This window comes from Chiloscyllium plagiosum, chromosome 48 (assembly GCF_004010195.1).
Source record: "Chiloscyllium plagiosum isolate BGI_BamShark_2017 chromosome 48, ASM401019v2, whole genome shotgun sequence".
Taxonomy (NCBI): Eukaryota; Metazoa; Chordata; class Chondrichthyes; order Orectolobiformes; family Hemiscylliidae; genus Chiloscyllium; species Chiloscyllium plagiosum.
This window is the reverse complement of record NC_057757.1, coordinates 729,385-740,811: the sequence shown is the minus strand read 5'-3', so window position 1 is coordinate 740,811 and position 11,427 is coordinate 729,385. Positions and strand designations below refer to the sequence as shown.

The window sequence follows — 11,427 nt, the reverse complement described above, 5'->3', positions numbered from 1 at the left end:
CTCCAAACCCTTCCTATTCATATACCCATCCAGATGCCTCTTAAATGTTGCAATTGTACCAGCCTCCACCACTTCCTCTGGCAGCTCATTCCATACACGTACCACCAACAACTTGATTGAGTAGCTTCCTATCAGAAAATAGGAACCAATTACCCTTGTAGGGTCGTGCATTATTTTGCATCTACTTTGCTGGACTCCATAGTTGTAGTCATGTTTACAATGCTATGCATTTCAGTCCGTCCTGTCCTTCAATGAGATTGTGGCTGATCTGATAATCCTCCACTTTCCAGCCTTTCCCCCCCAAAACCCTTGATTCCTGTCCTGATTAAAATCCCGTCTGTCTCAGCCTTGAATACTGAACAGCCCCTCTCTGAAATGGGCAATGATGCCCTCTGCTCCTCGAATCTCCTGCAAGGGGAAACAACCGTTCCCTATCTACCCTGTCAAGATCCATAGGCATCTTATACGTCTCAATAGGGTCACCTCTCATGTCTAGAAACAGAAAACCAAAAGAACTGCAGAGCTGGACATCAGAAATTGCTGCAAAACGTTGAACAGGTCTGGCAGCATCTGTGGAGAGAAATTTTGTGTCCGATGTCTCTCCCCCAGAACATCTGATTTCTCTCCAGAGATGCTACCAGACCTGCTGAGCTTTTCCAGCTATTTCCGTTTTTATATCTTTAAACAGAGACTTTGGTGAGGGTGGAGTGGTCGCAGGAATGAGACATCTGTTATAAGGACAGGCACAATGAAACCAGATTATTCTGATTATTATTTATTATGGTAGGACTTTTACAATTAAGGGTAAGGCCTTGGGTGGTGTTAATTTTGCATCATTCCGAAGGTCATCCCTCAACCACCAACCTTTCAAGAGAGTTGGGTAGAGTTGTAGAACCGAGGAGTTCAGTTACATTCAGTTACTTTTCTCCCTGGAGCATCCGAGGCTGATGTGCGACCTTATAGGGGTTTATAAAATAATGAGAGGTATTGGATGTATGTTTGCTTGCTGAGTTGGAAGATTCATTTTCAGACGTTTCGTCACCATACCAGGTAACATCTTCAGTGAGCCTCTGGGCGAAGCACTGGTGGTGTAGCCCGCTTTCTATTTAATGTTTGAGTTTCCTTGGGTTGGTGATGTCATTTCCTGTGGTGATATCATTTCCTATGGTGGTGCAATTTCCTGTTCTGTTTCTCAGAGGGTGGTAAATGGGATCCAAGTCAATATGTTTGTTGATGGAGTTCCGGTTGGAATGCCATGCTTCTAGGAATTCTCGCGCATGTCTCTGATCGGCTTGTCTGAGGATGGAAGTGTGGTCCTTCCTCGTCCGTATGTAAGGATAGTAGTGAGAGAGGGTCATGTCGTTCTGTGGCTAGTTAATGTTCATGTATCTTGGTGGCTAGTTTTCTGTCTGTTTGTCCAATGTAGTGTTTGTTACAGTCCTTACAAGGTATTTTGTAAATTACATTAGTTTTGCTTACTAGGATCTTCCAAGTTCATTAGCTGCTGTTTTAGTGTGTTGGTGGGTTTGTGGGCTACCATGATGCCAAGGGATCTGAGAGGTATAGACAAGGTGCATGGCAGGTGCCTTTTCCCTAGGGTGGGGGATTTCAAGACTGGGGTGTACATTCTTAAGGTGAGAGGAGAGAGATTTAAGAAAGACACGAGGGACCATTTCTTTTATACAGAGGGTGGTTCATGTGTGGAATGAACTTCCAGAGGAAGTGTTGGATGCTAGTACAGTTATAACTTTGAAAAGACTTTTGGATAAGTTCATGAATAAGAAACATTTGGAGGGTCTTGGGCCAGGAGCAGGCAGGTGGGACTAGTTTAGTTTGGGATTATGTTCGACGTGGAGTGGTTGGACCGAAGGGTCTGTTTCCGTTCTGTGTTACTCTATGACTCCTGTGAGCACAGGAGATTAATGGAAAATCTAACCGAAGTGTTGATGAGGGCTGGATTTAAACTCCTTCCAGTGGCAGGACAGTCAGCAGAGAACATGTTGAAGAGACATGAACCAGAGGGGGCAATTTGGAGAGTTGATTCTCAATGCAACAAGTTGTTGTGGTCTGGAATACACTGCCTGGAAGCAGCCACATTGGGAATTCTTGAGAATGAACTGAGCAAAGAGGAGTGGGCTGTGTCAGAGGCATGATGAATTCAGTATGTTCCTGTGCGGGAGACCATCGAGGGTGAATAGCAACCTTTTCCATTAACACTGATCCCACTGCGGTCTCATATTTTGGTTTAGAATCTCCAGGGAGATGCAGGAAACATCCTGCAGACCCTCTCGGCCCAGCAGCCTATGACGGCAGGGACAGAGGAGGGTGGGAACCGAAGGATAGATCGAGCAAGTGCGATCTTGTTGGTCTGAGAGACGAGACGCAGTGGGGCAAGGGAATTGATTTGTCGGTCTCTCTGGTTCATTCACGTTCGACAAGCTCCCCGATAATTGTGTTGAATTTTACAGCCACAGGACCGGATGTATTTGTCACCAAACATGAGGCACAAACATTTTTGACAAGCAAGAACAGAGAAGCTCTGGTTTCGAGTGGACGACTTGGGAAATGAAACTGAAAGCTAAAAGACATCCTGAGAGTTTAAGTGTGATTAAAACAAACATTCCCCAGGAGCATTACAACAGAAAAACAAGTTCAGATTTTATTTCAAACTGTTGATTTTTTAATAAATGGTGATTCATATATTTTCCCCTTATTTAGCTGGAATTAACATCAATTGCTCCATTGATAAGTCATGATTGACTGGAACAGACACCTTTTGAATTACTGTTGGAGGGTTAGTCCTGAGGGAGTGGGCACTGTCAGAGGATCAGCGCTGAGGGAGCAGGCACTGTCAGAGGGTCAGCGCTGAGGGAGTGGGCACTGTCAGAGGATCAGCGCTGAGGGAGCAGGCACTGTCAGAGGATTAGCGCTGAGGGAGCGGGCACTGTCAGAGGGTCAGCGCTGAGGGAGTGGGCACTGTCGGAGGGTCAGCGCTAAAGGAGCAGGCACTGTCAGAGGCTCAGCGCTGAGGGATGGCCGCACTGTTGGAGGGTCAGAGGTGAGAGAGTGCTGCATTGTCAGAGGGTCAATGCTGAGGGAGTGGGTCCTGGTCAGAGAGTTAGTGCTGAGAGCGCAGGCACCATCAGAGGGTCAGTGCTGAGGGAGGGCTGCACTGTCAGAGGGTTAGTGCTGAGAGCGCAGGCACCATTCAGAAGGTCAGTGCTGAGGGAGGACCGCACTGTTGGAGGGTCAGCGCTGAGGGAGCGGGCACTGTTGAAGGGTCAGTGCTGATGGAGGGCTGCATGCTGAAGGGTCAGCGCTGAGGGAGCAGGCACTGTCAGAGGGTCAGCGCTAATGGAGCGGGCACTGTCGGACAGTCAGCGCTGAGGGAGTGGGTACTGTCGGAGGGTTAGTGCTGAGGGAGTGAGCACTGTCAGAGGGTTAGTGCTGAGGGAGTGGGCACTATCAGAGGGTCAGTGCTGAGGGAGTGAGCACTGTCAGAGGGTCAGTGCTGAGGAAATGGGCACTATCGGAGGATTAGTGCTGAGAGAGCAGGCAGTGTCAGAGGGTTAGTGCTGAAGGAGTGGGCACTGTTGGAGGATCAGTGCTGAGGGTGTGCTGCACTGTCAGAGGTTCAGTGCTGTGGAGTGCTGCAGTATTGGAGGGTTCATTGGAGCTGGTACTGTTAGATGATCAGTGTTGAGGGAGTGGGCACTGTTGGAGGGTCAGTGCTGAGGGAGTGCTGCACTATCAGAGGGTCAGTGCTGAGGGAGTTCGGCACTGTCAAAAGTCCTTAATTGATGGAAATCCTGCATTTAGAATCGACTGTGTGGAACTTGTACTAATGGTTACCAAGCAACCCTCTCTGTACTTGGTTTCTGTTTTACAAACCTAGGAACTCAAAAGAAACAGAAACTCGATACAGTAAGACACACTCTTGCTCAGTTGAAGTTCTTCAGAACCTAAGAAACTTTCCAAACCTCAGTATTTGGACTAATTTACCTACCCAGTTGAAGCCCATCTTCCACCAGTCTCTGCATTTGATGTTTTTCAATTAAAAAAAAACAATAGAATTTGATGTACTCTCACAGCCCAGTCACAACAAAAATGGCTGGAGAAATACAGCAGGTCTGGAAACATGTGAAAAAACAGTCATTGTTTCTGTGGAGAAATGAGATGGTATGTGTTCTTAAAAGTGCTGATTAAAAGCAATCTATACGGAATCTCAGTGTGATTTGATTTTGTTAGTTACCATAACAAAACTCAAATAACACCTTTACCATTGTTGAACCTTCCCAACCACTTTATGAGGACATTTTAAGAACATAATTGGTACATTATCAAAACATTTGACACTGAGCCACGTAAGCAATATTTAGACAGGTGGCTGAAAGCTGTGTTGAATAAGTTTTCAGGAGCGTCTCAGAGGAGTGAGAGGTTTAGAGTGGGATTCCTATAGCTACGGGCACACACGGTCACCAATGAAAATCTGAGGGTGCTGTAGCGGACAGAATTGAAGGAGAAAGGAGATCTGGAAGGGTTGTAGAACTGGACAATGTCATAGCGATAGGGACAGTCCTATAGAGACATTTAAGCTGACTGGACTGAGAGAAATATATTTTATATTGGGCAGAGGGGTAGGGAACACTGATGCAAGTTTATTAGAGTCATAAAGCTGTGTACCACGGAAACAGACCCTTTGGCCTGGCCAATATTTGTTGCCCATCCCCATTGCTCTTGAACTGAAGAGCCAACCACATTATTGTTGGCCTGCAGTCACATGTAGGCCAGGCTGGAGATGGATATTAGTGATCTGAAGTCGCATTCAGCAATGCCATAACTTAGGAGTGTGGCAGAGGCGGGAACTTCAACAGGGAATTGGCTAATTATCTGAAGAGAAAGGATTTCCGGAATAAAGGTGGGAGAGTAGCTCAAGCCAAGTTGCTCAAATAGGGGAGGGAATGGAAGCTCCACACTCATTGCGACTATTCCCTAAGGCTACCACGGTAATTGTGGAACCGGTGAGTGGGTGGGTGCAGAAAGGGAGACCAAACTCAGAACACCAGAGCAGCTTCAATAGAAACTTAATGGAGACTCTCCACCTGAGACAGGGCCATTCATAAATCCTCTCATCGCTGGGGAGGTGGGAAACGACGTGCTGACAGACCAATCAGAGCCCGATGGGCACAGATTGGTCATTAGCTTGGCCGTCTGTCCAATCGGAAACGGCCAGGGTGGGTCCAATGGTTTGAATGTCGGTCAGACCATCCAATCGGGAGTGGTCATGGGCAGAGGCGCCGCGCGACCGGGCCGTTAACTGCAATTGACAGCACCTCAGTCCATTCATAGAGTCCGGGGACGGCGGAGTGGGCGGAGGTCAACCAATCGTCGTCGAGAGGAGGCGGGTCCTCCAGCACCCGCGCGCCTCCCCCCATTTACGAACAAACATCCACCCTGTCCGGTCCGCACCAACGGACTTTCCAGGAATTCGCCCAGCGACCAATGGGGGAGGGGCACAGGGCGTCGCGTCCAATCGGCGGGGCGCTACCTGGGGAGGGCGGGCGTTCGGGTACGATCGACGGCCATACGGACCAGTGGAAAGGGCGTTTGTGTGTGATGGATGGCGGATAGCGACCAACGGGCGCGACGGGATGAGCAAAGCGGTAAGCGATTGGTCGGACATGGCGTCCAATGAGAGGCAAGAGACCGGGGGGCGGGTCGGAGACTGGTGGGGGGGCGGGGCGGTTTTTTTTAATAACCGGAGCCGAGCGGCCGCGAGGGTTTTTTTTTTCTCTCGTCCGTCGCTGTCCCGTCGGTGAGGGCTCTCCCTTCCCCCGGTCCCCGTCACCCCCACCCCCACCCCGAGCCCGGCCGCCTGGCTGGAAGGCGGGCAGGCAGCGCCATGGACGGGCTGGCCGTGGAGGTGCGCGGCTCGAATGGCGCTTTCTACAAGGTGAGGCGAGCTGCCGGCGGAGCGGACTCCAGGCTCAGGCTGCGGCCTAGTGTCTGAGGGCAGGGCCGGGCCGGGCCGGGGACGGGCCGGGGACGGGGCACGCCGCTCGTGTTCACACCCGGCTCGGGGGAGGGGCGGCGGGGGGCAATGCGGTGGCTGTTGGGATCGACGGGCCCCTTGGACCCCTCACCCCCCACACACTCCCTCCACCCACCCCCCCCACCCCAACCCTCACCCACTCGTCCCCCTCACCTGAACACAGAAAATTCCAGAGCATTATTCAAGAATGATTTGAAGACGCCGTTGTTGGACGGGGGGTGTACAAAGTTAGAAATCACACAACACCAGGTTATAGTCCAACAGGTTTATTTGGAAGGACTAGCTTTTGGAGCACTGCTCCTTCATCTCCACAAGGCAGGCTTCAGGATATCATTGGAGGCACCAGCCCTTGCTAAGGGTGTAAAGACATGGGGGAAGTGCAGTACCAAATCACCATTGACTTTGTTCCTTATTGGGATGTGGAATCATTGGCTGGGCCAACATTTCTTGCCCATCCCTAGTTGCCCTTGAGAAGTGTTGAGTTGCTGCTTTGAATCGCTGCAGTCCATGAGGAGTGGCTGCACCCACAATGTGGTTAGGGAGGGATTTTGACCCAGTGGTACTGAAGGGCTGGTGCTATTTCCAGGTCAGGATTGTGAGAACCTTGGTGGGGAATTTGCTGGAGGTGATGTTCCCATTTAAATGCAGTCCCAATCCTTCTCAATAGTAGAGTTTGTGCAGATAGAAGATGCAGTCTAAGTATCCTTGTCTGTAGCTGGGTATGCACTACTACTACTACTATTACTGAGTGGGGGTGGAAAGAATGGATGTTGTAAGTTGTGGTGGGATGTCATTCAAGTGGGCCTGTTTTATCCTGCTTTATGGAACCAAGCTGTTTGTGTTAGATCGTTGAATACTTTGTCTCCTCAACATGTACCTTGTGGGAAGGATTTGGCAAGCAGGAGACTGGAATGGCTGGGTTGGTTTTGTTCTGTTTGTTTCCTCGATAGGACATACCCAGATGCTTTTTGACATCTACCTGATAAAGTTAATGTTGGTTCGGCTCTAGTACAGCTCTGCTAGAGGTTTCACTAGTTCTGTTGGGTATAACAGATGGTAGTCGAGTCCTCCAGTGTTTACTGAATCCAATGGATTCAGACATTACTTGATGCCATGCGTGAATTAAGTTAGCTGAAGTAATTACTGGTTTCTGTAATGGTTGGAGGTTGATGGATCATACAATATTATAAGCAGGAGGAGGCCATTTGGGTCTTTTATGATTTTTCAGGAAGATCATGAGTCATCTGCCTGTTTCAGATTCCACATTCCACGTACCTTGGTAATGTTAGATTCTCCTGCTTAACAGGAATCTATCTCCAAGATATTTTAACGACTTTGCCAGCACCTGAGGCAGAACTAAACTTTATACAACACTGGGTTTCTGCTCTTCAATGTCTAAATGTTTGACCCTTAGTTGCTGATTTGTCATCCTGAATTGCTGCAGTCTGAGATGGAGGAATACATAGTACAGTACTGTAAGTGCAGTTCAGGATTTTGACCCAGCCACACTGCAAGAGTCAGAGATGTACAGCATGGAAACAGACCCTTCGGTCCAACCCGTCCATGCCAACCAGATATTCCCAACTGAATCTAGTCCCGCCTGCCAGCACCCGGCCCATATCCCTCCAAACCCTTCCTATTCATATACCCATCCAAATGTCTTTTAAATGCTGTAGTTGTACCAGCCTCCACCACTTCCTCTGGGCAGCTCATTCCATACCACCCTCTGAGAATGCAATATATTTCCAAGTCAGGGTAGTGGGAGGCCTGAAGTTGGGTATTTCCATCTGTCCTACTGCCCTTGTCCTTACTGGTATGGTTATAGGATTGTCTAAGAAGGTTTGGTTAATTTATAGTGTATCAGTGGATGGTGCACTCTGTTGTTATACATTGGAAGTGGAGGGTGTGGATGTGGTGCCAGTCAAGCGGATGCTTTTGTTGGAGCTGCACTCATCCAGGTAAGTGGGGAGTATTCCATCAAACTCCATGGAGCCTTTTTGAAATAGTGGAGACTTGGGAAGCAACTTACTTTCAAGGTCGCCAACTTTGACCTGCTCTTGTAGCCACCCTTTCTGTAGCTAGCGTTCACTTGCTGGTCAGCAGTAGCCCCAGGTTGTTGTGAGGGATTTAGTGATGGCAATGCCATTACATTTCAAAGTAACGTTAGCTTTGTTTTTGTTTTGAAGTGGTGTGAATGTTATTTTCCACTTGTCAGCCCAAGCTTGATAGCTTCCAGATCTTGCTGCATTTACTATGGACTCTTCAGTATCTGAAGAGTTGAGTGGTGCTGAACACTGTGCAATCATCAGCGAATATCCCTACATCTCATCTTTCTGATTCAGGGAAGATCATTGAAGCAATTGAAGATGGTTGGGACTAAGTCTACACTGAGGCACAGGTGGGGGAAGGGTTATCGTGACAGCATTGGACAGGAGCCAGAGAAATTAGATTGGGATGGCAGTTGAGGTAAATTCACAGGAGACAAATCCAATTGGCTGGAATGTTCCTGTTGGGATGAAAGACAAGATGGCAAGCTTCAGAAATCTTGGATGACAAGCCATAAAAGGTTGATCAGAAAATGAAATGGAAGCATATGTAAGGCTTAGGAAACTGATATCAAACAAGCCCCTTGATAAGAAAGGAAGCAGAAAATTTATTGGAAAAGAAATTAGAGCGAGCATGGACTGTGAGCAATGTCTTTGGCAAAAAGGATTAAGGAGAATCCCAAGGCACTTTATTGTAGGAACCGGAGGGTGGATCAAGAAAGGCTAGATCCATTCAAGGACAAAAGTGGGAATGTGTCAAGCCAAATGGGTGAGGTCCTGAATGAGTACTTCACGGTCTTCACCAAGGAGAAGGACATGGTTGGTGGCAAGATTAGGGAGGGGCATGATAAGTCCCTAGGGCCGAATGAGATCTATCCCAGGATACTAATGGAGATAAGGGGGGAGATTACTGGGGCATTGATAATCTTTGTATATTCTTTAGCCACAGGCAAGGTCACAGGAGCCTGGCAAATAGCTATATTGCTTTAAGGGTGGCAGGAATAATCCAGGATGTTTTAAACTGGTGAGTCTCACATCAGTGGTAGGGAGGTTATTTGAGAAGATTCTCAGGATTTATTTGCATCTGAAGAAGAATGGACTTCTCATGCATCATCAGCATGGCTTTATGCAGGGGAAGGTCTTATATCTCAAACTTGATGGAGTTTCGCGTCACCCTTCCCTCACCTCTGTGTTTGATCAGCTGGGTGATCTTGGCTGAACCCAAACTGAGCACTAATGGACTGGTTAATGCTAACCAAGTGCTCGAGAGCACTGTTGATGACCCCTTTCATCACTCTCCTGATAATTAGGAGTACATTGGTGGGGTGGTCATGAGCTGAGTGAATTTGTATTGGAACGGCTTGGCTAGTTCTAGCACATTGTGTTCTTCAGTACTATTGCTAGCATATTGTCAGGACCCATAGTGTTTGCAAGATCCTGTGTCTTCAGCCTTTTGTGTGTGTTGAATGGGCTGAAGACTGGCATCAGTGATGCTTGGAGCATTTGGAGACTGAGATATCATTCATTTGAAGATTGTTGCATCCTTATCTTGAACACTGATGTACTGGGCTTCCCCAATATTTATGGATAGGCATTTCTGTGAAGGTGCCTCATCTAATGAGTTGTCCACTTGTCCACCAGGATTCACTATCTGTGGCAGAACTGAAGGGCTTGAATCTAAACTGGCTGTGGAATAATTTAATATGACTTGTTACCTATGCTGTTGGCACAGTAGTGTCCCAGTGTTGTAGCTTCACAGGTTAGCACTTCCATTTTTAGCTATGCCTGGTACTGTTCCTAGTATGTACTCTTGCACTCATTGAGCCACGGGTAGATATCCTCTTGGCTTGCTGGTAATTGGGAGGGTTCAGGGTCCAGAGTTCATAAGGCAAGTCTCTTGTGACTGTACACCATTGTTCCATCATCTCTGGGTTAGTTAGGGTGTACCTGTGGTGTTATCTGAGGCACTGCCTGTAATGATTTTGAGAATGTCAGGCAGTTGCTTAACTAGTCTGAAGTGGTTCTCCCAGTGTTGGTGCTGACTCCCAGATGTTCGTAAGGACAACTTTGTAGCATTAACAGGGTTGAGATTGCTCGTCCCTTAGACAATGCCAACTGTCTGTCTGGTTTAATTTCTTTGAAACATTTTAGTTTGATTTGAGAAGGCAACCATGTTGACTGTGAGTCTGGTGTTGCATGTCGGCCAGACTGGATAAGGATGGCAGATTTCCTTCCCTAAAGGACATTACAAAGCAGATGGGTTTCTGCAACAATTTTAATTCCAGATTCTTTGAATTCACTTTGCCATCTGTCTTGGTAGGATTCAGATCCACATTGCTTGGGTCCTTAGATTACTAGTCATAGCTTTAGTTCGGTACCATTACCAGGATATAGCAGTATGCTTAGGTGATTACATTTAAATTAGAATTGTTTGCTGGAATATTTGTATTCTTTCAAGGCATGTGGGTGTTGCTGACTAGGCCAGCATTTATTTACCAGCCCTATTTGGCCTTGGAGAGCTGCTGCCTTGTACTGCTGTAGTCTGTCGTGTGCGTGTCATAAAGGGGCCCCTACACTGTTGTTAATGAGTGATTTCCAGTATTTTGACCAATTGATCATGAAGCAATGGCCACAATGGAGCAAGCCAGGATGGTGAGTGGTTTGGGGAGGAATTTGCACGTGGTGGTGTACCCGTATCTGCTACCTGGAGTCTTTAAGGCGGTAGACACCATGGCTTTGGAAGATGCTGTTGGACAAGGATTGGTGAGTTGTTGTAGTGCACTCTTACAGGGTGCACAGTCCCACTGTTAAAGGGCCATGTTTTCTGATGCCTTTTTGTGAAATACAATTTCTTTCTTGCTTCAGTGAAAGGGGAGAGTCTTCTGTACTGATCCATGTTTTCACCACCTTAAATCAGTTCTGCTCCTGGAAACTGGCATATGCCACAACCCCATCACAGTACAGAAAGAGGTCATTGATCGCGTTGTGCGTATTCTGAAATTTGGTGCATTGCTCAGGAAACCATGTTCTCTACTACCATGAGTGTTAATGTACCACACTGACTGCTGATCAGTGCAGCTTGGCACCTCTTCAGACTGGATCAGCTGGGAATTGGGATGCTGAAGGGGACACAATTGGAAGAGCTGACATCTTTAACATCCTGGATGAGGTTATAGACATGGGGGAGGTTATTGGGGCTGAGGGGAGGAGAGGTAGGTGATTATGGACATGGGAAAGGTTGTAGGGGTTGGGAGCGGGTTATGGACACTGGGAAGGTTGGAGGGGGTTATGGATGTGGGGAGGGGTTATGGAAATGGCAAAGGTTGTAGG

At 47.7% G+C, this 11,427-nt stretch overlaps 1 protein-coding gene across 1 annotated transcript in view; it reads left to right on the top strand.

The window, feature by feature from the left end:
* The first annotated feature begins 5,749 nt into the window (after positions 1 to 5,749).
* Positions 5,750 to 11,427, top strand: part of LOC122544285 (fragile X mental retardation syndrome-related protein 1-like) — a 75,749-nt gene continuing 70,071 nt past the window's right edge. The window contains exon 1 of the mRNA XM_043683365.1: positions 5,750 to 5,953. Coding sequence (XP_043539300.1) covers positions 5,903 to 5,953 — 51 coding nt within the window. The 5' untranslated portion in view covers positions 5,750 to 5,902. The remainder of the gene's footprint in view (positions 5,954 to 11,427) is intronic.